We start from the raw sequence: 27,117 nt of genomic DNA, 5'->3' as shown, positions 1-27,117 counted from the left end.
AGTTAATAAATGGGATGGCATCAAATTAAAAAGCTTCTGCACATCAAGAGAAACAATAAAGAATGTGAGGGACTGCGATTGTGGTTCAGTGGTAGAGCACTTGCTTAGCACGTGTGAGGCACTGGGTTTGATCCTCAGCACCACATAAATAAAATAAAATAAAATAAAGGTACTGTGTCCATCTACAACTAAAAATTAAAAAAAAAAGAATGTGAAGACATAACCTACAGAAAAGGAGAAAGTCTTTGCTAGCTACTCTTTTGAAAGAAGATTAATATCTAGACTATATAAAGAACTCAAAAAAACCACAAAAATCAAATAACCCAATTAATAAATGTGCAAATGAATTAAACAGTCACTTCTCAAAAGAAATGCAAATGGCCAAATATTTTATGAAAAAAATGTTCAGCTTTATTGGCAATTAGGGAAATGCATATCAAAACTACAAAGATTTCACCTAACACCAGTCAGAAGAGCAACCACCATGACGAATAATAAGAAATACTGAAGAGGATGTGGAGGAAAAGGAACACTTTTACACTGTTGGTGGGGTTGTAAATTAGTACAACCACTATGGAAATCAGTATGGAGCTGACTGGGAATGGAATCACCATATGATCCAGCTATACCACTCCTAGGTATTTATCCTGAGGAATTAAAGTTATCATACTAGAGTGATACATGCATACCCATTTATAGCAGCTCAGTTCACAAAAGCCAAACAATGGAACTACCTCAGTGTCCATCAGTGGATGAATGGATAAAGAACCCCAGGTGTGGATCTTGATCATCCACTCCTCGACTGCAGGACCACAGTGCAGCCCGTTGCCTCAATAAGCTGCTGCCCTCTCTTCTGTTCAGTGTCCAGCTTCTCAAGGTCATTTGCTAAAGCTCTGGAGGGTGGGGGAAGTGGAGCAGGTTCCACACAGCCCTTTGGGCAGTGAACAAAGAACTAATAAAAATCAATGACCAAAACAGCCCTGGTCTAACAAGAAGATGAAAGCTGATAAGTGGATCAAGGAGAAGAGAGCAACCAATAGCAATTAGTGAAACCAGGAAGTCCACAGGGTTAAGCTCTAGAGCATGGACACTGTCAAGACATATTTGCTGAGGCCAGTCCCAATCCTGGATCAAAACTTTGTGGGCCATCTATGTATTACTGTTTCTGTACCAATTCAATCCACCATGGCTGCACAGGAGCCAAAGGCTACTATGTGCTGGGCCCTGGGCTAGATGTCTGGCATCACTGAACCACACAAAGCCCTTCCTCCAAGGAGAGGAAAGTCTGGCAGAGTCAGCAAAGAGGAGGTGCTCAAAACATACAGTGGGCCCTTTGCATCTGTGGGTTTCACAACTGTGGATCAAAAATACTTCCCCCTTGAGGACTGGGATTTTAGCTCAGTGACAGGGTGCTTGCCTAGCACATGTGAAGCCCTGGGTTTGATCCTCATCACCACATAAAAATAAAGGTACTGCATCTATCTACAACTAAAAATATTTTTAAAAAATACTTCCCCCCAAATTATATCTATACTGAACATGCACAGACCTTTTCCTTGTCATTATTCCCTGAACAATACAGTAAAACAATGATTTCCATAATGTCTATCAGGTATTATACAGAAGGATGAATATACAGAAGGATGTGCCTAGATTCTATGCAAATACTGCTCCATTTTGTATAAAGGACTTGAGAATCCTCAGCTTTTGGTATCCATGGAGTCAGGGAACCAATCTCCCATGGATGCTGAGTAATATGTCAGCTAGGGAGGACTTTTATTTTGGAGCAAGAGACACACATGCATGTAGTCTATGGGTGAAAGGCCCTGCAGGGAATGCCTGATCCCTTCCCTGGAGTATTTTCCTATAGTGCTGAGGAGTGCTGGGTAATGGGGTGTTGACTGATGAATGAATGAACGGACTTAAACCTTTCTATTTCTCCAGCATGGTCAGAGTTCATTTCACCACAGGTGCATTCACAGAAAGGATTTACAGAAAGGGCAAGGACTTCTTTCAAAATTCTCTTTGTACCTAAGGGAATATCAGAAATTCTGCTTGCCTAACTATTACTGTACCATGAGCAGTCAGAAAATTCACTCCCCAGGACTTTACCTTATAGAAATCCTGTGTTCTTGGGCTCCTAAAGGGTGAATTACCAACCCCAAAGTGAAGTAAGAAGAAATTACTGCTCAGTCAGTAAATGCTGTGAGAACAGGTCTCCCAACAATAAAATAGCTTGGTTAAAAGAAAAAAATTCATAAATCTCAGGAACAAATCTGCATCCCACAGAGTGTGCGTAGGGTGGGCAGGGTTTCCAGGGAGCCCCTGTCCTTGGGAAAGGGCGAGATTGGCCCCAGGTCAAGCTGTGGCCCTACCAACTGGTTGGCTTTGTCCTCACCTCGAGGATATAGGGTCCCTCCTCATTACTCTGTTCCCTATAGTCATCAGTCAAGAAAAAGTAATGAGCAACTACTATGTGCCAAGCTCTTGGCAAATAACAGTGAGCAAAAGAGGTAGACCTGGCCCTATGCAGTTCCAGTTCCTAAGCGAGACCCTAAAAAGACAAATGCAGGTAGGACAAAAGAGTCTGCTGCTTTGATATTATTTCAGAAATGTATGTCCATCAACTTCCTGATGGAAAAATATTTCTGGTTCTTTACTCTATATAGAACTAAAAATAAACAAAAAAGAATACTGCTTCCTTTTTTGGGTGCTGACTATATTCCAGGTATTTACAGCTATTGACTCAGAACATTTCTCAACAAACTAGTGCAGTAGATATGTACTGTTATGAACCTCATTGACCAATGGAGATTCAAAATTTTCCAATTAATCAATGCTCAGAAAGTACACAACTGCCTCCCACATCAGACTCTGAAATTCCTAAAAATGCATATCTTACCCATCTTTTTGCAATCAATATATATAGTAGTATTTAGTAAACACCCACTGAAGGAATTATCAATTAACCACTCATGGGTTGGTTTCCTTCCAAGTACTACCAGCTAACAAGCTCCAGCTGTGAACCAAGAGGGATCAGTCTCATGACCATCCCTCAAGAGGTAGCTGTGACGTTGTGCAAAGAGCCTGAGCCAGAACCCAGAGACCTGGGGCCAATGCTTGTTCCTGTGGCTTGAACTTTGACAATCACTTCCTCACTCTCCACCTATCTGCTTAAAACTGTAACCATAATGCAATGATTCTAGGATCTCTTATAGTCCCAAACTTTTATGTCTCTGAAATAAGTAAGGGGGTACTGAGGAAGGACAATCAGGGATTCCCATGACAAAAGGACCCATCAGGACTGAGGGATAAACACTTCTTAGGGGAAATAAGACAGCCTAACTAGCTCTCAGTCTTATGAGGTTAAGAAAATTAGGAGTTAAAAGTGTACCAGTTAGTCTGGCACGGTGGCCCTGCACACCTGGAATCCCAGGTATTCTGGAGGCTGAGGCAGGAGGATCAAAAGTTCAAGACCAGCCTCAGCAACTTAACAAGATCCTGATTCAAAATAAAACAATAAAAAGGGCTGGGAATGTGGCTCAGTGCTGGAGTACTCCTGGGTTCAAACCCCAGTGCCAAAAATGGGGGAAAAAAAAAAAAGTGAGCCAGTCTTCAAGGCTATGGGGGTGAGACAACACACCAGGGAGATGGGAGGCTGGGAAAGTCAACTCAGCCTTCTAAGACTATGTGGTCAGCAGAAATGCCAGCTAAAGTCAGACAAAACCAGGTCTGCACTGTTCTGAAAATAATATCAGATTTTCCCAGTGTTTTTGTCAGCTTTTTCACTGCTATGACTAAAAGACCTGACCAGAACAACTTTAGGAGCAAAAGTTTATTTGAGGGCTCACGGTTGCGGAGGTCTCAATCCATAGACAGCAGGCTCAAGGTGAGGCAGAACATTGTGGCGGAAGAGTATGGCAGAGGGAAGCAACTCACATAATCAGGAAGCAGGGAGATCTCCACTGTCTAGATGCACATATATAACCCAAAGCCATGCCCAATTCCCACCTCTGCCAGCCACACCCTACCTGCCTTCAGTTACTGCTGATTAATTTAAGGCTCTCGCAACCTGATCATTTCTTCTCGGAACCTTCTTGCATTGTCTCACACACAAGCTTTTGGGGGACACCTCACATCCAAATCATAACGACCAGATAATACAAATGCATAAAATAGTCACTGAGGTCACCAGCAATTCCCTTGACCTTATTAGCATAGTAAAAGGCATACCCTGAGGTGGAGACTTGAGATGTAATAAGACATGTGATGCATGAAGACCTATGATGAAGAAGGTGCAGGTATGATGGAAGTCTCACCCCTACATGTGATGACATCATAAGACCTATTCCTGCTACCTTGCAGATGCCGTAAAAGCTGTATGCCTTTATTCTTTGCTGGAGCCAGTCTGGTATTCCTGTTCCCATGTGCTGCCTCTTTTCTGCCTCAAGCAGAAGTTGCTAATAAAGCTTGCCTGAGCTTAAATTCTTTCTGGTTCACTGCTACAACTCTGGATCCAAGAACCCGAGATGGGTAACAGGAAAGCATTTGCAATTTCACCCTGCCTACAATTCCTTCCTTCCTTCTCTTACTCTCCTCTTCTTTCCCTTTTGCAATGCCAGGGATGGAACCCAAGACCTCGCACATGCTCTAGGCAAGTGCTCTACCACGGAGCCACATTCCCAGCCGTGCCTGCAATTTCTTGATCTTAGAATGAGATCAAAAGCTAAACATTTTAGGATAGGATGACTAATTAGGTCTTTTGAGCACTTGCTCTCTCTCTCCGTAGCTCTGTGGGTATGTCTGTCTTAATAAAGGACCTTCACTCCCATGACAAGTATGCTCAACCTGGAAAATCCCCTTCCAGAGAAGCATCTGGTTGAGCCTAAGTGATACTGCCAATCCTAGTCGTACTTAAGAGTGGAGGTGCTGGTGGTATGCAGGAGCCCGTGTCCTTGTGCTGGATGGGGACAAAGTCATCACTTTCAACAACTACTCATTCAAGCTCCTCTGTGAATACCACAGATACAGAATAACAGCTGAGTAAGGCAACTGCAAATAGGGCCAACTCCAAAGCTACGTCCACAGGAGAGCTTTCTACTCGATAACCGTAGCTCTGTCTGTCACCCATTGAGAGCTCTGGGCAGGAGGGGGGACTCCATGGGGAGATGGAGTTATTCTTTTTGCTGCTTGGGTTGGTTTTGAACAAACTCTCATGTGTCACCAAATGGTCACAAAACAGGGTAACACCATCACTCCTTACCTTCCAGGGCCACTGTGAAAATTAATGAGATAACCAGGTCAAGTGACCCCCACACAGGTCGACACTGTAAATACTCAACTTGCTGCCAAAGACAGTAGTGGTATAGTGGACAAAACCATTTGAAGTCAGGAAACCCAACAAGGGCTCTTCACAACTTCGCAGGGGGTCAAGAGAAAAGCAGATGCTCGTGTGATGGACACTCTGGACCAGCATGCATGCATACTTTTCAGAAGAGAAAATGATACAGCAACTGCTCTAGGAAGGGCCAAGACTACCTAGAGACTCTGGGGCTCTGGGTCTCAGGAGAGGTAGTTAGGTCCCCATGAGGGCAGAGACGTAAGAGCACCATCAGGAGATGAAACCAGGCAATAAGAGTCCTGAGAAGAGGAACTTCCCTGGGGAAAAGGGGGAGGAAATTTATAAACTTGAAGAGATATCACTGTCCACCAAACTGACTGGCAAAACTAAAAGGCAAACCCGAGGTACAGCAAGACATGGGCAAACAGGAAACCTGGTACCCATCTGACAAGTAGTGCTCTTTAGAGAATGATTTGGTCAAGCTCATTGGAATCTTAAATGCATAAGCAATATAGCCCCATAACTCTGCTCCTTAGAGGATTATGTGCCTGTGTCCCAGGAGAATATACCAGAAAGCATATCACTGCATTATTACAAGGGCAAAACCAGAACAAGTCTAACCAGAATCATCGGGGAGACGGCTTAACAAAGAGAGAGTCTCATACAATGAATGTACCACACAATTTGCTGCAGTATAAAAACAAAGGAGGTTTACACATTGTCTTGAAAACATTTTAAGACACATTATTGAATTTATTAAATGGTTACAAAACAGCCCAACAAGAAGAGTATGATACCATATGTTTAAAGAACAAAGAAAAAATGAATCACTTTTTTAATGTTTATAGACCCAGAGAAGATTCTGTAAGAAAATGTATATACGCACTACATACTTTGCATACATGTATTATGTAGATCATCAGGAAGTGCAGCAGTGGGGGGCTGGGAAAACAGGGTTAATGGGGACATCACTTTCATTTTTAACAAGGAATACATATCCATGTGTTTCTTGTATATCAAAATTAAATTAAATTTTATTTATAAAAACTATAAATTTAATAAATTTTATTTTTAAGGGAGAAAAAAAGAAGGCAGAAGGAAAAAAGAAACAACGACTCTTATAGAAGATATAGCAGTCAAGAAAGGGCTCAGGGTCTGCCACTGCTTCCTCTTGGAGAACTGGCCATTTGCAATATAGACACAACATTCTGGGCATGTTTACAGTATTTGGGAATAAATATTCATAATTTTAAAATGATATTTAATCCCATATTACTCTGACTCTATTTATACCAACTCTTACTTCTAAGACTTAGAAAAATTCCCTCATCTTTAACAATGACATCTCTCCTGTGGTATAAGAAACTGGAGATATGAAAGGAGATGCATGGAATTGTGCTATCCCTAAATTATTTATTTGCTGCTTGTTTGTTTTATTTGTATTTATGGTGATGCTGGGATTGAACCTGGCCCTTATGCATGCTAGGCAAGTGCTCTACCACTGAGGCCCTCCCTCAACCATGCTAGCTTCAAATTTTTCATGGCTTCAATTGAGTTACACGAGCTTAAAGCAAGTTTTGTACTATATTCATTGTTGCTTGCGATTTTTTTTTACGTTTTTAATTTTGAAAGACATTTACCTTTCCTTGTTCTCTTCCATTCCTCTACAGATGCACTGGTTCATAACTGTGGAACTGTCCATAGACTCGGTGTGGTAGGCCCAGGCTTTCTTTCTTAAAAAAACAAAATGATCAACATTTATGGGTACAACCAACAAATAGGTACATTGATGTTGTAAACACAGAAATAGCTGTATTATATTCAAAGGGAATATGTCAAAGCCTCCCCAGTATCTACCAAAATCCTCTCTCCCTTCTCCATAGACACATATTGAACATTTCTAACTCCAAAATCCAAAATCTTCCAAGATATGAAACTTTCTGAGCACCAACATGATATCACAAATAGAAAATTTCATACCATAAAACAGTTTCATTCATAAAATTACTTTAAAATATTTAATAAGGTTAAATATTTAATAAGGTACCATGGTACAAGGTGTATATGAAACAGATAAATTTCAGTTAGACTTAGTTCCCATCCTTAAGATAATTCATCACGAATATGCACATATCCTAAAATCAGCAAAAATCCAAAGCATTCTGGTTCTAAGCATTCCAGATAATGGATACGCAAACTGAATTTGAGTTTTATCAGGGACTACATTTCCCAGGCATCCTTAAAGCTAGATGTAGTCTGCGGTCTGAATTCTGAATGGAACCTAAGAGAAAGAGATGGTACCACTTCTTAATCTTATCCTTAAGATATGGGCATGCTTTGTCCCCCTTCCCACTGGCTGGAACCCAGCTCTGCCCAAGCAGGTGATGACAGTGCACCAACATAACTGGAAATGTCAGAACAACAAGAGAGAAGAAACCTGAGTCTGTGACCGATTTGCACAGAGCTCAGCTACCCTTCTCACCTTGGAATTACTACCTAGAGAGCAATTTCTTTGTTATTTAAACCACTGTTTTATTGGGTTCTGTTTATATAGCTCATTAACCTTCATCCCAGTTGGGACTATGATTAAATATTCTCACTGGGCCCTTCTGAAGGGGAGTTTGGTTATGCGGAGCTTAGAACATGCTAGATCTACAGAGACAGATGAAGCAAAATTATCTTTAGTCACAATCTGAGTCAACTACATGCAATTTCAGGAGCGTCTAGTGCATAGTACACATTCAATCGGTATTTAATGAGTGAGGATGCCAATAAGCATGTGATATATTCTAGTATGGGGACTCTCAAGAATAGGGTACCAGCACACAATGGGGAGCACAGAGGTTGCAGGGGGCATCTACAAGTCTCAGTATGAGTTTCATCACAAAATGACTACCTGGAGTTGTAAAGCACCATCCAAATGTCCATCCAACAAATCCAAATGTCACAAATGAAAAATTCCATACCATGAAACATTGTTTCATTCACAAAATAATTTTAAAATACTGCATATTTTAGGATTCAAATATTTGATACCCACATTTTAGGATTCAAGTTGATGTGCTTGGGAGCAACAAAGACTAAGAGTGAGACAGAGGGATAGAGGCAGATCGGCAGAGTTAGAGAGAACACTCCAATGTGGGATGAAGGATTCCATCCACCTCTCCTCTCCCTGAGCATTTGCCCCAGGGGGCATGTTAGCCATCATGCTGAGGTTCCCTCTTCAGCCTTGGCTACTGTACTCCTTGCTATTCTGCTATAGTTTTAGCACCAAGACTGGATTTCCTTTGTACAACATGGTCCCATACACAAACCAGCTACTCTACTCAGTATCAACCAAATAGCTGTCCGATTCCACTCTAGAAGGGCTAGATGTGCAGATCATACTGAGGGATCGTGTGTTGGTCTCCAGCCTGGCGCCTCCTGAGCAGGGAAGTTTTGGGGTAATTTTGACCAGCCATGGTCTGCTAAGCTGCTGCTGTTTGTATGGTCCAGTACCACAATGCCAGCTGTTGTGAACTTTGAGAATCACAGGGCTGCTTGACCACATCTCTGGCCTGTCCTTCTCTATCTCTGCTCCATATTACCTTCTCCCAGATGAAAGCACCATTTGGATAAACTCTTTAGTCACAATCTGAGGCAGGTGAGCAGGATGAGATACCCAGGAGGCAGAGGACAGAGTGAGTGTTAGAGAGAATCCCACAACTGCCTCAAAGGCTGCTCTTTTATTTAACTTGAGAAGAACATGCCATGAGATATTTTTAGCATCTGGATCCCTGTCTGGGACCACTGCTCTGGCTTCCATCACAGCTAACTTCATCAGCCGAGGCATGTACATTATAGAGGGGCCTGGAATAAGGTGAGAGTGAAGATGTGGATACCAGGAGAAGGAGAGGTGGACCAGTAGTGGGATATGAGTGCAGAGTCCTGGAGGTGCCATTACAACATGGTGTAGGTGGCAAAGGATGAGGGGACAAAGCAAGCAGCCCATACCTAGGTTTCTTTTATAGCTGTGACCACCTCGATCCACCTCATTTCTGCCTGGAAGCCAAATTTGCTCAGTAAGCCAAGTTCTTCTGCAACATAGTAAATGCAGCAAGGAGACTTTATACCTCATCTCAAAATGATGTCACAACAGAATTCTTCTCAAGGTCACGTTTCCTGAGGAGCCATGAGAGGTCAGGGCCTGCTCTCAAGGGACAGCTGTCTTGTTCCACGTCAGAGCTTTGGGTTTTAACCCTCCAGTGCTGGACGTGGTGTTCTGTAGACAGCCTTCCACAAACTATCACCCTCCAGCCTGTGGCTAGGGGCACCCATCTCTGCACTCCAGCACTGAGGAATACCTGGGGGCCAGGCATTGACAAGGATTATCTCATGGAATTCATACTGCCCTAGGAGGCAAGGACAGTTACTGCCTTCACCTTAAGAATCAGGAAACAGACTGGGCATGGCAGTGAATGCCTGTAATCCCAGGGGCTCAGGAGACTGAGGCAGGAGGATCAGGAGTTCAAAGCCAGCCTCAGCAACTCAGTGAGGCCCTGAGCAACTTAAGGAGATCCCTGTCTATAAAGAAAATATTTTTTTAAAGGGCTGGGTATATGGTTCAGTGGTTAAGCACCTCTAGGTTCAATCCCCAGTATCAAAAACAAAACAAACAAACAACAACAACAAACAGGAAACTGAGCACAGCTGGAAGAGATGACACAGACAAGAAATGGTAAAGCTGAGACTTGAGCAGGTACCTGACCTGAGATACTGTTCCTAACTGCTATATTATAATGTATATAGTAAAGCTCAGTCATGGTGGAATAAGTTAACAAATGAACAGATAATTTCAAAAGCAATTTCAGGTTTGGTGGGGGACAGTGTCTTTATAAGACCCTAATGAGTATGACCTCACTTGCCCTGCATGTCACCCAAGTGGGTGATACCCTCAATATTCATTCATCAGGTTTTCACTGCTGTTAAAAAATACCTGAGAAAAACAACTTGAAGGAGGAAAGAGTTCTTTTGGCTCATAGTTTCACAGGTTTCAGACCATGGTCAACTGGGTACATTGCTATGGGGTTTGTGGTGAGGGACAGCATCATGGTGGAGAGAGGGAAAGTAGAACAGAGATACTCATCTCATGGTGGCTGGAAAGCAGAAAGAGAGTGCATATAGGAAGAAGTGGTCAGGGACAAGTATAACCTTTCAGGGGATGCCCCAGTGACCTATTTCCTCCAGTGAGACCCCATCTCCTATAGTTTCCACAACTTCCTAATAATGGCATCAAAACATGAACCCATCAGCCAGGTATGGTGGCACATGCTCATAATCCCAGCTATTCAAGGAACTGAGGCAGGAGGATCACAAGTTCAAGGCCAGCCTGGGCAACTTAGTGAGAACATTGGCAACTTAGTGAGAACCTGTCTGAAAAACAAAAAGGACTAGGAATGTACTCAGTGATAAAGTGCCCCTGGATTCAATTCCCAGTACAAAAAAATTATGAACCCATCAAAATGGATTAATCAACTGATAAGGTTAGAGACTTCATGATCTAAATGCCTTCCTGAAGACCCCACCTGGGAACATTGCTGCATTGGGGACCAAGCCTTCAACACATGAGTCCTTGGGGGACAGTTCAGATCTAAACTGTAATATCCTCAGACTCTGTCAAGGCAGCCTTCAGCCTCTTGAATGCTCTAAGCCTTGAAGGGCTAACTTCTGTGAAGGAGCGTATACCATACTTATCACTATGCCATACCAGTAACAATAACAACCACAACCACCACTGACTCTGTGTCTCCTATTTACAGGTAGCAAAATTAGGGCTCTCATCCACCCAGAGACCCGCAGGGAAGCCAGGCTCACACATATTGTAAAGACAGAGCTCCAGGAGGCTATTACTTGCTCATGGTCACTGCACTCACTGAATCGCAGTTTTCAGATTCTGAGTAGCTGACTGGATGGCCTGAGCTTCTCCCTACCACATACTACCCACTACTTGGTTAATCAGACGTTATAAAGATGAGATAAGTGCTATTCTAACTCTTCAGGTGAAAAGTGCTGTATTAATCTCAAGTTCATCAGTATTTTCCATCCCAGTCACTTCCATGGAAGAGGAATTCTAACTCTCCCCAGCTAGAAATGGACACCACCACTCCCTCATTCCTCTCCTTGGTTGGCTGCACCAGCATGGACCAGCACTTCTGAGCATCAGCCTCCAGCAAAGCACTACCATTTCCACTGTGCACTGAGCCCTGTTATTCTCAATGCAAAAATCCCTCTTCCCAGGAATGGACACCAAGTGTCCATGAGGATGTGATGTAGCCAGAACACTCATGCTGCTGCAGTTGGGTGCATAAATCAGTCCAACCACCTTGGAAGACTATGGTAATATCTAATCTACCTGCATCTGCTCCTAGGTACATAAATATGTGCACTGAGAGACATGCTCTAGAATATTCTCAGTAGCACTACGCCCTGTATTAGTGTCCTATTGCTTCCAGAACAAATTACCACAAACTTAGTGACTTAAATCAACACAAATTTATCTTGTTAAAGTTCTAGAGGTCAGAAGAAGATCTAAAATGGGCAGCAGGGCTGCGTTCCTCTGAAGGATCTAGACACGACTTTATTCTCATGCATTTTCCAGTCTCTACAGGCCTTGGCTTGAGAGTTCTTCCTCCATCTTCAGAACCAGCAATGTGGCACCTTAAAATCTCCCTCTACTCTCACCTCTGTTTCAATCATCACATCTCATTCTCTGAACCTGAACCCCTATATCCCTCTTATGCCTACCGTGGTCCCTCCAGGATAACCTCCCATGATATAATCCTTAACTTAATCACATCTGAAAGTTCCCTTTGCCATGTAAGGCACAGTCCCAGGTATTATAAGGGATGGGTGTGGTGGCACATGCCTGTAATTCCAGCAGTTCTGGAGGCCGAGACAGGAGTATCAGACTCAGCAACTCTGAAAAGCCCTGAGCAACTCAGCAAGACCCTGTCTCAAAATAAAATATAAAAAGGGTTGGGGGCACTGGGGATATAGTTCAGTTTGCAGAGCGCTTGCCTCAAATGCACAATGCCCTGGGTTCAATCCTCAACACCACAAAACCAGCCTGAGCAATTTAGCAAGGCTCTAAGCAACTTAGCCAAGAACCTGTCTCTAAGTAAAATATAAAAAGGGTTGGGGATGTGGCTCAATGGTTGAGTGCCCCTGGGTTCCATACCCAGCACCACCCCCCCCAAAAAAAAGGCTGGGGATGTGGCATTAAAAAAAAAAAATTGTTAGGTAACAGGTATTACAAGGGAATAGACCCATGACCAGGGATTAGGTCATGGATATCTTTGGGGAAGTCATTATGTGGTCTACCACAAGTCCCAAACTAGAAACTACCCAAATGTTCATCAACAGTGGAATGAATGAAGCCAAAGGTGAAAACTGACAGCAAGGAGAATGGATGATCTACAATTACAAGCAGTAACGCGGATGGCTCTCGTGAGACTATGTTGAGCCAAAGTTCACCACCCAAGTCCTGAATAAGAAAAGACAGAAACAGGCAAAATACCCATGCTAGTTAGTGGTCAGGATGGTGGTTTGTAGGGGGTCAGTGGGGAGTGGCTGGAAGAGGACACGAAAGGACTTCTGGGGGGCTGCAAGCTTCTGTTTCTTATCTGGGCACTGCTTACACAGGTGCATTCAATTTGTGAAAATCCACCCAGTTGTACTGTTGTGACCTGGGCCCTTCTCTGCAGGGATGTTGTGCATCAAATATGGAACTTCAAGAACTGGCTCTGCCTCTCTCATCCCATTTCCACTCCCCAGACCTGCTTGTGTCATTTCACCTCTGGATGAAGTGGACCCCAGCTGACTTCCTCAGTACCTCCAAAACCTGACAATCACTAGCCTAATCTGGAACATTCTCCTGATACCTGCTGTACACTCTGACTCTCCTTTACTTCCCTCACCCACTGTGAGCCCCATCTGCAAGCCGTGTGTCTTCCTAAGGGAACATTCCTCTCCCCCTAACTTCTGTAAGACTTGAAATATATATCACATCATTTGGACTTAATTGCCACAGTCACATACCAATTGCTAATATTTTCAACACCTTTGTCTCTTCTCTCCCAAATGGTAAATGTCTCAAGAGCAGAATATCTCGAGATCTTGCACATTCCATCTCTTCCTGGCTCTGCCTGCATGTGACCTTCTAAAGCTAATTAATAATGATTACTAGTGCTGTTTTACAACAGACTTTGTAAAATACGAGCTATGCATTGGATTCATGCTTCTCATGCACTGTCTCGCTACTTCTTCTCCCATCAGAGGAGGTGGGTGCTATTGTGGTCCCTCTTTTAAACAGGGAGGAGACTGAGACCCAGGGTGGTTAATTAACTTGCTCACCATGCCAGAGCTCATCCTGCAAAGTCTGGGAAGGGCAGACTTTGAACTCATGCTATCTGATTCCAAATCCATTCTTTTAAGCCAAACTCCACTTTGCTTCTGTAACAACCCCACCCTAATGTGGGGTCAGGCATATACCTGGTGCTTAGTAACACTGTGACATGCTTGATCACCAAAAATGTGTACTAAGAAAAAAGAAAACTTCAAAAGTATACAAATAACAAATCAAGACTCTTCACCAAATCTTTTCATGTTCAGATCTCAAAAGGGGACACACCCTCTGGAGAGATCTGCAAGGTTCTGCGTGCTCCATGCTCTGCATCATGCTTGGCACTCAGGGGGCTTTATAAACATTTATCAGCAAATAACAGTCAGGGTTTGTCCTCCCAGCTTTTATCAGAGCATAAAAAGAGCTGGATACATTTTTCCTCCTCATTGTCTGCCAGTTTCAGAACCAGAGCCAAAGTCAGAGTTAATGGCTGGTTGGACAACTTAGGCTGGGACCACAAGGTCCCAAGCCACCTGCCCCAATGATTTCACCTTCCCTAAGGCCAAGATGCTTGACCCAGAGTCCTTGGTTAAAAACAAGGTCACACCCCCGAGGTCTGCCATGGTCACTAAACAGAACAAGAGATAACAAATGACATGGGAAACTTTGCTATCCTGGGGACATCATCCTAACCTGAACACAATGTTAGTGGTCATTTCAAGCTCACGTATTGCCCTCCCTCAGAGCCTGACCTCAGCCAGTTACCAAGAAGTGCCCTGGCCAGTGTGGCCCAGGAACATATCTGTGCCAGCATGGGTTTTTCCAAATATCCACTGATGCCCTTAGGTCAATCTCAAGCATCTATGTGGACACAAATGAAAAGTGCTGGTGCCCCAGGAGTGTGCAGACTCCTGAGGAGACACCCCTCAGGAAATGCAACCAATAAGTACGTGAAAGGTGTGCTAGGTACATCAATGCCTGCTAAGGGTGGAGTAGGTGCAGCAGTCAAAACAACATAGCTGATCTAGATGTGCTATCATGGGACACACTGCTAGACATATCACTATGATTGGTACAGGAGGTTGTAGCAGTGCACTGCCTTGAAAGAGCAGACAGTGCACACTGGGCCAGGTTGGTGGCTTGAAAGTGGACCAGGTGGGACTTGTTTTGTTTTGGTACTAGGGATTGAACCCAAGAACACTCAACCACTGAGCCACATCCCCAGTCCTTTATATATTTTATTTAAAGGCAGGGTCTTGCTGAGTTGCTTAGGGCCTTGCTAAGTTGCTGAAGCTGGCTTTGAACTTGTGATTCTCCTGCCGCAGCCCTCCAAGTTGCTGGGATTACAAGCATGCACCACTGCACCTAGTGCTGGGTGGGAGTTTTAAATCATGGAAATCAGAAAACCTACAAATCTTGGCTCCCCTTCCTCCACTCATCCCCAAGAGCTGGTTTTTAAACATGTCCCAGAAAAAAACACTGTATGTCTCTATATATGTTTTTTAAGGTTATTTCTACACGGCTGTCTCTGAGGTGAGACATAGGACTAGTTGAAGGTGATGGTGGCCTTTGGTTACATAAACAACATCTTTTAAATTTGTTTCTGAGTATTTTTTTTAAAAAAATCACCAACCAGGCTGGGTGTGGTAGTACACACCTGGAATCCCAGCAACTCAGGAGGCTGAGAGAGGAGGATTACAAGTTCAAGGTCAGTCTTAGAATCCTAGTGAGACCCTAAGCAACTTAGTGAGACCCTATCTCAAAATAAAATATAAAAAGGGCTGGGGACGTGACTCAGTGGTAGAGTGTCCCTAGGTCTCCAGTATCACAAAAAATAAACAAATAAATAAATAAATCACTGACCATTAACCGCATAATGTGATGAGGTACAGTGAAAGAATGTGCACCTATAAGGTGGGGAGGGCCAGGTCAGCCTGAGAGAATCACAGACAGCTTCTCATGGGGGTAAGGCCTGGGCTCAGCTTTTGAAGGTGAAAAAGAGTCTGCCAGGTCAATAAGTTAGGGCCACTCTGAACAGAGGGCACAGCATAAACAATGGCATTTTGTAAGTTCAACCACTCATATACCCTCTGGTTTCCCCAGAGTGCCCTGAAGATGGGCTTTGGTGCCTTCCCCGCATCCAGTTGCACTTCTCTGTCACCCCAATCCCATCACATGTCCCTCCACCTGCACTGGGTTCTGTGACACCCTGACTCTGAGCATGCTAACGAGAGAACACTCATTGAATGAATGCACAAACTCAGCAAACTGGGCACCTCTCCACCCTAAGGAAAGACCATGCATATACATGCAGACCTGCTGCAGAATCAGAACACCATGGAGCCAGCACCACACAGCTTAAGAAATAAAGTGGTACTTATAGGGACGTGGCCACTCCAGAATCACAGAAAAATAAATCTCCAAGAGGTAAAATACACAGTGCCTAGCCAGGCCCTTAAGTCACTACCCCCCAGAAGAAGATGAGTGCTGCAGACACAAGGACCTGAGGTACTATATTTCTAAATACAATGTCAAGTTGCCCCATTGGTGAAGCAGACCCAACAAGCTAACACCATTATCCTCCTTGCTTTAACAAGTATTTCCAACTCCACTCCTTCCAGGCACCTCCAGGCTACATGTCCAGCTCTCCTTGTGGCTTAATTGCAAGGAGAGGCTGAGGGACAGTCCCAGCTCTCGCTGCATATGTGGGCCTACCACTGTGGGCCTGGCGTCCATCACACACTCATCTGGACATTAGGGACAGGTTAGGTCAGTCCTCAGCCTCATGCCAAGTCTCCAGTCTTTCCAGAGGAAGGTCAGCTCCCAGATCCCAGAACAAGGACTTGGCAGGAATATCACCAGTGATCAACTCCTGCTGCCTCCAGGATGCCTGTATTAGGGCTAAAAGGTATTTCAATTTCAGCCACGGCATTTCATTTCCTGTATGATTTATTTGCTGGGACTCTTGGGTAAGTTCTCATACTATAAAACAGTTTCAGGACTGGGGATGTAGCACAGTAGTAGTCTGCATGCTTAGCATGTGCAAGGCCCTGAGTTCAATCCCCACATCTAAAGCAGGGGGAAAATAGCTGGGCAGAATGGCATATACTTGCAGTCCCAGTTCCTTGGGAGGTTCAAGTAAAAGGATTTTATGAGCCCAGAAGTTCAAAGCCAGTCTTAACAACACAGTTAAGGCCCCATCTCAAATCAATAAATCATGACTTTCAATGAAACAAAAAAGTTTGAAGAGTTTTGCCTTATATAAAACTATTACCATCTGTCTCATTCTCTAAGTTTCTCTAGTAAATGTCCTTAGTGAATACTGAGTACTTTATTTTTTATTTTTATTTTTTGGTGGAACTGGGGATTGAACCCAGGACCTTGTACTTGGTAGGCAGATGCTCTACCACTAAGCTACATTCCAGTCCCTCAGTACATGTTTTTGATGAAAACAAAACACAGAAATCATGCCTGTGGATTCATGGAGGGTGCAAAGGTAGGAGAGAGTGAGGCATGTTGGGTGAGGGCAAGTCTCTCATTTCATGCAGCTTGCTGGGAGTTGGATGCTGGCCCAGCAAAGTCTCACTTGAGGGAGGACACACAGGTTACCCAGGCATCTGGAAACTACTGCCATAGCTGTCCTCATCATAGGCAATCGTGCTGGGGGCTTTCCCATGTGCCAGGCACCTGCTGAAGCTTCAAATGTTCCATCCCATTCACTCCTCTCAGCAGGATCACACAGCACAGGCTTATCTCCCTGCAGAAGAGGACACTGAGGCACAAAGGGCACAGAGGTAGCAAGGGGAAGAACCAGAGCAGAAACATGAAAACCAAGGATGCTTGTCCCCATAACAGAAGACTCAAGCATAAGGGCACACTTGCAAAATGATCCTAGAACAGGTCTCATGCCAACTATTCTAACTGTGGTCAAAACTGGATCCCTTGGTAAGGAAAGGTTTTCTGACTTGATCCTTCACCCACTGGGGCATTTGTTCAAATGAGTTTCATAGAACTAACTCACATCACACGGCACACTAACTCAGCTCAGGGACAGCAGCCCAGTTCATATAAGTACAGCACACCTCATGCCCAAAGAGTGCTTCAAAATGACACACACACAAAGTGAGCTCTCTTAGGAGCCCAGTTATAAATAACATTTCATGACACTGTACCCTGAAAGCCACACTTGGAGAAAATTCTAATCTCATTGAAATCTATGGGGTTCTAGTTAAGCAGTATGGATGACCAAGATCTATTAAGGATCTGTTCTCAACTGTCTGTGGTCATACAAAAGCCCCATGAGATGCACACTCTTATCCACACGCTACAGAGAAGGAAATGAACTCCAGCCTAAGCAGTATGGCCATGCTCCAACAGCTGGAACTGGACAGTGGAGATGAACAGCTAAATCTGTCCAATTCCTGGGTTCAGGCCTTCCAAACTTCCAATATTCCATATGTTCTGCACCTAAGTAAATATACAGCCTGATTCCTGCACAAAATAAAACTTTCTGGTTATGTCTCTGTGCTCTGACCCCAAGTGTCAGCTAAAAAAGTTGGAAGAACCAAGTACAGTGTCTTCTGACACTGGAGGGGAAATTCTAAAGTTAACAGGGAAAATCCTGCATAGTTCAAAATTCCCCTGGAAAACCCCTCAAGAAGGTGTAATATAGAGAGCAGCTCTCCTTCACCAGCACAGCCAGCTTCTTCCACGCTGGAGCAGGTGGCTGTGTGCTTAACTGCACATCAGGAATGTCAGTAGTCAGAATAAAAGGAGAATACAGGCCCGGAATGCCCAGACACACACACAGCTGACCCACACCAGAGCACTGGGGATGGGGGTCCAGCTTAGGGACACTCATCACTGCTAATCTCCCACCATCTCCAGAACATACACTTTAGGATTAAATAGTTGTTCCTGGTTTTTTCCTAAGAGTTTTAGTTTGCTAAATTAAATGCAATAGAAATATTATTCCATGGTATCATAATTCCACCTAAAACATCTGTATTATAAAACAATTTACAATACAGACAACCAAAAGAGGTCTTGAGTTCTAAAGTTGACTACTGGGACTCTAATTTGACTTCTGCCTTGAAAAGGATGAGAAAGCCTTGAAAAGGACTCTGTGCCTCAGTTTCCCCAACTATAAAATGGGATCTATCTGTGGAACTGTTGTGGGGATTCAAGGAAACTGGGAAAGCAAAGAGCCCCACACAGTGCCCCACAAGGGTTAGAGCCCCTCCCCCTTTACAATAACAGATGAGAAGGCAGAGTAGCTGGGTGAGGCTAAGCAGCATGTTGGAGATCCCTCAGTAAGTGAGTTCTAGACAAGTTTTGAGGAGCTGGATATAGGCAAAGATCTCTGCTGAACAAAGCAAGCTCAGAGCAGCTGGGTTAAAGGGCCCAGGATGCCTTCCCTAGGATGCTGTGCAAACAGAAAGGTGAGAAGGAGGCAGGGAAATGCTTCCAGAGGATGCAACAGTGCCCAGCGAGAAAACATGACAGACCCACCCAGAAGGCAAGACTGTACAGGCACTGCATTCTCCAAGGCAGTAAACCAGCCGTCCCAACCACAGTCCCTAAAAGTGACTAGAATGACAATAACTCTCTGTGAGCCTTTAAGCACTTCAGTCCTTCCTTGCTGGCCCAGGCACAAATAGGCCTTCAGCCCATCCTGGAACCCCCTCCTACATTATCCTACACTACCTGCCCCCAGCTCTACATCCCCTCTATCCCCAGCAACTCTGGATCTTGTAGGATCCCCTCCAGCATTCCAGATCCCAAAAGACACTCATCACAACACACATAATAAGTGACAATGAGGAATGGGCATCCTGGAGGTTGGCCAGTCAAGCCACGTGTCCAGCATCTGCCTCCTTTCTGCCGGCTGCCAAGCCATCTACTGCTCTGGTGGAGAATTAACCAGGAGGCACTCCTCCCACCTTGATGCTCCCAACTCTCTCACTCGGCACACTTGCATGTGCCAAGAGCTGGACTACACCTTCTACAGAATGCTTCTGCAAACTTGCAAGAGGTGGGGAGACAGGATGAAGAAGGATTCTTCCATTTTGATTATGGTCATTCCTTTGTATTTGAGGAGGGACAGGCAATGGAGATGGGTGGATGCTTTCAGAAGCAAAGACTGGGATCTGAGCCTTGCATTCTGCTAAGGTATGAATAGCTATTCCCCATTGCCTCCCTCCCAAGGCACTGGCAGAGAGGAGAACATAAATCATAGGTCCCCAAATTGTTGGAGTACCAGCTGTGCTCAAGATATTTGCCCTTGTGTAATTAGTGGTGGCAACAGAGACACTCAGGATTAGACAACCCAAGCATTTTGATTCCTGATCATTGCAGGAGGGGCACAGTCACTGCCAGTACCCAGAAATCTTGCCTGGTGATCTGGCACCAAAAGAGAAAAAAAAAACAGCCTTACCCATTATGGTGGGACATGCCAGAGCCTGTGTCTTGAGGACAACAGTCTTGCATTTCCATGACAAAGTCACAGGATGCCAGAGCCAAAATTCAGGGCTGACAGTTGTCCTGACATGACAAGGCACAGAATCATGCTCAGCTGCACCTGGGCCCTTCTGATTCAGATTCACCAAGGCTGGGCCTGGGAACCTGACTTTTAAGCTCTCTCCCAGGTGACTGAGGCAACCAGCCCAGCACTGCTCTACAAAGTGGATTAGTAGAGCCTGCTGAGTTTATCTGTGGGAGACACAGATGTTCCAGGGTAGTCCATGTGTGTAGCCTGGAGAATAGTCGGTTTCTGCCCTGCAGGATACAGAAACTTAGAAGCATCTGGGTTCACCTGGGGATCTTTTCAGAAGTGCACATGTCTAGGTTCTACCACCTGGGATTTGAGTTTTGAGGGACTCAGAATCCAGAGGGAAAACAAAAGCAACACCTAACAAGAGGGGAATTTGGAAACTGATGGCTAGGGAGGAAATTCCCACTGAGAAGCTAGGTCTGGGGAGGTAGAGCATGGTTTCACAGCATGAGGTAGGGAAAGACTGGCACTTACCTAGCACCTACTACGTGTAGCTCTTGACTACTTTTAGCCCTGCTCATATTCACCACAGCCCTAGAAAGGATTATTCAGGGTGGTGACCTTCCCTGCCCAGGTACTGGGATCAACAAGTGCTAGGGCCGGCAGCCTGAGCACTTGCTCCTTCTATTCTCACTCCTCCCCTTTCTGAGTCCCAGGCTCAGGCTCAGGGAAGAATGTCTGTATCCAGCCAGATTTTTTCTTTTACTTTTTTTTTTTTTTTTTTTTTTTTTTTGGTACTGGGAATTGAACCCAGGGGTGCTTACCCATGGAGCCACATCCCCAGTCTTTTTTGCATTTCATTTAGAGACAAGGTCTCCATGAGTTGCTCAGGGTCTCACTAAGTTGCTCAGACTGACTTTGAACTCATGGTTCTCCTGCCTCAGCCTCCTGAGCTGCTGGGATTACAGGTGTGCACCACCAAACCCAGTCACTTTCTTTTTTAATTTTTTTTTTTATTCATTGTACACAAATGGGGTACAACTATCATTTCTCAGGTTGTACACAAAGTAGTCACACCATTTGCATAATCATACATGTACGTAGGGTAATGATATTTTATTTGTCTCATTCTATTATTTTTCCTTTCCCCCACACCCTCCCCACCATTTTCCTCTATACAATCCATTCTTCCTCCATTCTTGCCTCCCTCCCACCCCCCATTATGTATCATTATCAACTTCACAGAGAAATCATTTGTCCTTTAGTTTTTTGGTATTGGCTTATCTTGCTTAGCATGATATTCTCCAACTCCATCCATTTACCTGTAAATGCCATAATTTTATTCTTCTTTATGACTGAATAATATTCCATTGTGTATATATACCACAGTTTCTTTCTTTTTTTTTTTTTTTCTCCTGCGGTGCTGGGGATTGAACTCCGGGCCTTATGCTTGCAAGGCAAGCACTCTACCAACTGAGCTATCTCCCCAGTACCCAGTCACTTTTAATCCAGGTGCCCTCAACCCCTCATGCACCTTACACCTTTGTCCAATCAGCAACTAAGGTCTGACCCTTCTTCTACCACCCCCTTCTCTCTAACTCCACCTGTAACACCTCCAATATGATCTGGGATATGTAAAATGCAAGCCCAACCAGTCAAGTCACTCTGGCATTTCCTCCATAAAGTCTTCCCACAGTTCTTGAGATACAAACCTTCCTCCCAAGTTGGCCTCGGGGCCTTTCCACCGGCTGTTCTCTTTCCTTAAATGCTGTTCCCCACCAGCTCTCAGTTCAGGGCCTGCAGAAACCTCATGAGAATGACCATAATCAAGATGGGTCCCCTGCTTCCCTGGAAGGCAGGACCACAGGTTTGGAGTGGCCAGGGCACACAGTAAGGGTGTGCATTGAGGGAGGGGAAGGGAGAATAGGTTCTTGACTGTCAAGGTCCACTACAGCTGGACTGAGGTCAAAGATTGGTAGTGGGGGAAAGGCCAGGGAGTCCCAGGTTCAGGGAAGAGCCTAGCAGCTGGGCAGACAGGCTGGGATCAGACTGGGAAGGGAAGGCTGCAAACTCCGTGGTGTGGATATAAGCCTGTGGAACACAAAAGCTGTGGATAACCAAGCATCATGGAGATAGCATGAAAACTCTTAGGAGAAAGGGAGTAGTATACATTTGTGTGTGTCTGGGCCAGTGGAAAGGGTCTGAAGTCTCATACATTCATTGACAGTCACTGTCACTCAAGCCACTTTCTTAGTGATTATTCAAGCAAATTCACATTCACACAATGTTAATTTTATTCATCTCTTTGAAAAGCCATCTGCGAATAGCTACCTCAATTTTAAATCTGCATGCCCTTTAACCCAGCAGTTTTTAGTCTATCAGTGATACTCAGTGCAGCATCCTTTCAAATTAGCAAAAAAGAGAAGTGGCCAAAGTGGTTACGAGAATAAATTATGATAGGGAGGTCCACAATTCCTCTTCTCAACCCTTGAAGCCAGACATGGTTCAGAATTCATAACCTGCTTGCATTTTTTTTTTGTGGGAGTGGGTACTGGAGATTGAACCCAGAGGCCCTTTACCACTGAGCCACATCCCCAGCCTTTCACATTTTTTTATTTTGAGACAAGGCCTTGCTAAACTGCTGAGGCTGGCCTCGAACTTGAGATTCTCCTGCCTCAGTCTCCTGAGTCACTAGGATTACAGGAGGGCACCACCACACCCAGCAACCTGCTTGCACTTTGGAACGATAATCTGAACCATACAGGATGTTGTATAAACCCCAACAGGGTCAGACACAGTGCCCATAATCAAATATGCAAATGTTACTGCAGCCAAAAGTGTAACTATTTCTGCTGTGTAATATGAGTAACCTATTAATGCAGGTCAGGTTTGGCCATCAAATGAGATGCAACACACTTTTTTTAAAAAACCTTTCCATTTTTTTAGTCTCATAACTGTGGAGAGAAGGGTCAGATGATGGAAAAATAAAATAATAAAACTGGGGTGAGAGGGGGTGGGGATGGAAAAACAATAGAATGAAACAGTATTACCCTATATATATGTATGATTGCATGAATGCTGTGAGTCTACATTGTGCACAACCATAGAAAGGAAAAGTTGTACCCCTTTTGTGTACAATGAATCAAAATGCATCTGTAAAAATAAAATAAAATATTTTAATAAAAAAATAAATTAAATAAAATAATAAAGCTAGCAAACATTTATTGAGTTCCTACATGTGCAGGTCCCACTGTAGGTGCTCTATGCATACTGACCCACCCTGGGTACTGTTTCACTTCATTGTCGTGGCTCATCTAAGCAACCTTTACCATTGCTGCCACCACTAACATCTACTGAAGGCTGACTGTATGACAGGTACTCTTTTAAATGCTGTATTTCATCATCTCACTAAAACCACACAACACCCAAAGGGTAGTACTATTATTGTTCAAAGGTTATCCAGATGTATCCTCTGACAATTTAATCAAGAAACTGAGGGCTAGGGCTGTGGCTCAGCAGAAGGGCACCTGCCTTGTTTATGTGAGGCACTGGGTCTATCCTCAGCACCACATAAATAAACAAAAATTAAATAATAAAGGTACTGTGTCCATCTATAACTTAAAAAAAATTTTTTTAAAAAAGAAACTGAGACATACCTTGCCCAAAGCTACCAGCTAGTGTGCCATTCCTTATTCCCACACCTCTTACCCCTCCATTCACAGTGCATGCACATAGATGCACCTGTCCCTGGCACAATGTTGTCCCTGAGAACCCAGCCATTCTGGCTCTTGAACCTACACTCTTAATCTCTATGCTTTCCATCTTCTCTAGATAAAGTGAAAGGACATAAATAAAAGCCATACCCTGCTTGCATTCAGATCCATAACCAAAGCACAAATACTGTCCCATGGTAGCCACCACAGAGACCTAAGAAGGAAGCATGTCCTTCTCCTGAGAAAGGACACCCAGCAAGAATGCCCAAGTATGTGTGGAGAGACCATGGGTTGCACACACCATGCCCCAGGGCACCATGATCCATCCAGCTTAGGATCTGCACTAGCAGACTGACAGGTCTACCCAGGACCATCTACATACAGGCTTTAATTAGTTACTGAGGATCAGCCCAGGGTGTGGGAGCAGGGTGATATGCCTGGGCAGAGGTAGGTTCATCTCCTCACTGAATCCTGTAATGCCTACAGCCACTGCCCTTCATCCTCAGCTTTGTGTAAAACTGGCCATCAGACAGACTGCCACTCAGTTCAGGCTGGGTCAGAGAGAACTCTGGAAGCACCAAACAGATGCACCTTTTCTGGAGACAGCACCAGAAGTAGGACGGGCCACACTCCCTCCCAGCACTTCCTCTCTTCAAGGTAATGATTGTGCCAGGGACCAGTGGCAGCTAGTGCTCACATGCTGCAGGACACAAGGGTGAGGTGAGTAAGGGTAGGGTGGGGCGCCCAGGAGAAGTGATGCTGCTGAGGCAGGGAGGGGCCCTGCAGCAAGTAGATGCCTGGCCTTGCACCAGCCTCCACTTCACCTTTCCCTCTGGACTGCCCTGCCCTCTGGCTTTGTTTCATCTTTCCAGCCTTCCTCCGTGGACTCTGCAAAAGGCTTCTGTGCTCCTTTCTCCAATATGCACCTCAAAAAATAGGGCTGGGGTCATAACTCAGTGGCAGAGCGCTTGCCTAGCATGTGTGAGGCACTGGGTTCAATTTTCTGTACCATATATAAACAAATAAATAAAATAATGGTCCAGGGCTGGGAATATAGCTCAGTTGGTAGAGTGCTTGCCTTGAATGCACAAGGCCCTGGGTTCAATCCCCAGCACCACAAGGGGGAAAAAAAAAAAAGAAAGAAAGAAAGAAAAAGTCCATTGACAACTAAAAAAAAATTTAAAAAAAAATAAAGTACTTATAAGTCTTAAGTGTACAACTTCATAGCATTCTTAGATATTTACACCCCCATATAATCACCAATCAAATCAAAACATGAAGCACTGCCAGCACCTAGAAAGTCTCCTCTGGCCCCTTCCTAGATAAAGTCTTACCCAAAGGTAACCAAGACCCTGACTTCTAACAGCATGGATAGTTTTGCCTGTGTTGAATGAAATGTGTATACATAAAATCAGGCTGCGTGGACTCTACCCTGGCTTCTTAGATTCGTCCCTGTGTTGTGTGTTTTGTCCATGTTGCTGTGTGTAGCAGTAGTTCCCTTTCTTGTCACTCAGTATATTCCATTACAGGAGTACATTACAATTTGCTTATCCATATGGCCGTGGGTAGACTGGGTTGTTCTCATTCTTTTGATAATGATAAATAAAGTTTCTATGAGCATTTGTGTACAAGTCTTTTGGTGCTCAGACCCATTTGTTTCTCTTGGTTTGCATCTAAGAGTGGAATTGCTACCGTATAGGTAGGTGTATGTTTAGTTTGAGTAGTTACTGTCAAAATGAAATTCCAAACTGGTTGTACCAACTCCCACTCCCACTAGCAGTGTGAGTAAGTTCCAGTTGCTCCATATTTTCACCTGCACTTTGTCTTTCTCATTTTAGCCATTTTGGTGGGCATATAGTGGTGTGTGTGTGTGTGTGTGTGTGTGTGTGTATATATATATATATATTTTTTTTTTTTTGTCATTTCTCTGGTGACTACTGAAGTCAAGAATCTTTCCATATACTTAGTGGTCATTTGGATATTCTTTTTGGTGATATACTTGCTCACGTCTTTTGTCTTTTTCCAAATTATGTTGCCTATTTCTTATTGGTTTGCAGAAGTTCTTTACATATTCCTGGTATAAAGCTTTTCTGGGGTATAAGTATTTCAAATAGCTTCTCCCAAACTTCAGCTTGCTTTTTCTTCTTAGTGATATCTTTTGATGACAAGTTCTTATTTATTTGGTGCTAAGAATTGAACCCAAGGCCTCAAGCATGCTAAAGACACAAGCTCTCTCACTAAGCTACACCCCAGTTCTTAATTTCAATGAAGACTCATTTAGAAGCTTTTCCTTTTCTGGTAGTACTTCTTGTATCTTGTTTAAAACATCTGTTACATTTTAAAAATTGTAGGTGAGTCAAAATCCTCTCAAGATGTAAAATGATAAAGTAGGAACATGTACAGGGACAATATGTAAGGCAGCACCTGGCTGTGAGATCTGATGAATACCCACTAAGTCCTCTCTGAACTGGGAGTCAGGGAGGCACACAGGCCCCAGGGTCACCATGCTCACAACCTGGGGAAGATATAAATAAAAATGGGGGAGGAGAAAATGAGCAGACAAAGGTGCTCATGAAAGGTTTGTATCATAAGATGTGAGCCGAAGCCTGAGTATGGAAAGGAGCTGACCCTGAGAAGAGAAAGTCTGGGGGTGTCGGTGAGGAGGAATGGCATACATACCCACAGGATGAATAAGGGAAGGGACTGGGACATCACTGGAACTTCCATGAGACCAGAAGACATGTCACAGAGGAGTAAGCACATCATTAGAGGTAAGAAAAAGTCTGGAATTTTTTTCTAAGCAGAATCAGAAACCACTGGAGGATTCAGCTGGGACTCAGTTATCTTCTTGAACGGTTGTACAACACAAGTCTTCTATGGAGCTGAGTGTAGTAATCCCAGCAACCGAGGAAACTGAGGCAAGAGGACTGTAAGTTTAAGGCCAGCCTGAGCAATTCAGTGAGACTTTATCTCAAAATAAAAAAATAAAAAGGGGTGGGGGTTGGGGCTGGGATTAGGGCTCAGTGGTAATGTGCCTGCCTAGCACACGTGCGGCACTGGGCTCAATCCTCAGCACCACATAAAAATAAATAAACAAAATAAAGGAATTGTGTCCATCTATAACTAAAAAAGGTGGGGGGTGTAGTGATGTAGCTCAGTTTGTAGAGCACCTCCAGATGCTGTTAAAAAA

At 44.0% G+C, this 27,117-nt stretch overlaps 1 protein-coding gene across 3 annotated transcripts in view; it reads right to left on the bottom strand.

Annotated features, from left to right (window-relative positions):
• Arhgef3 (Rho guanine nucleotide exchange factor 3) overlaps positions 1-27,117 on the bottom strand; it is a 298,065-nt gene that overhangs the window by 251,865 nt on the left and 19,083 nt on the right. The window contains exon 2 of one of the 3 annotated variants that reach the window (XM_047531346.1): positions 6,982-7,074. The exons of 1 other annotated variant lie outside the window; for it this stretch is intronic. In XM_047531346.1, the coding sequence (XP_047387302.1) occupies positions 6,982-7,043 (62 nt within the window). In that variant the 5' untranslated portion in view covers positions 7,044-7,074. The remainder of the gene's footprint in view (positions 1-6,981; positions 7,075-27,117) is intronic. One more of the 3 variants, XM_047531347.1, reaches the window with a different exon arrangement.

This window comes from Sciurus carolinensis, chromosome 17, assembly GCF_902686445.1.
Source record: "Sciurus carolinensis chromosome 17, mSciCar1.2, whole genome shotgun sequence".
In the NCBI taxonomy this organism is placed as follows: Eukaryota; Metazoa; Chordata; class Mammalia; order Rodentia; family Sciuridae; genus Sciurus; species Sciurus carolinensis.
The sequence above is the reverse complement of the archived record's forward strand: the minus strand, read 5'-3'. Positions and strand labels throughout refer to the sequence as shown.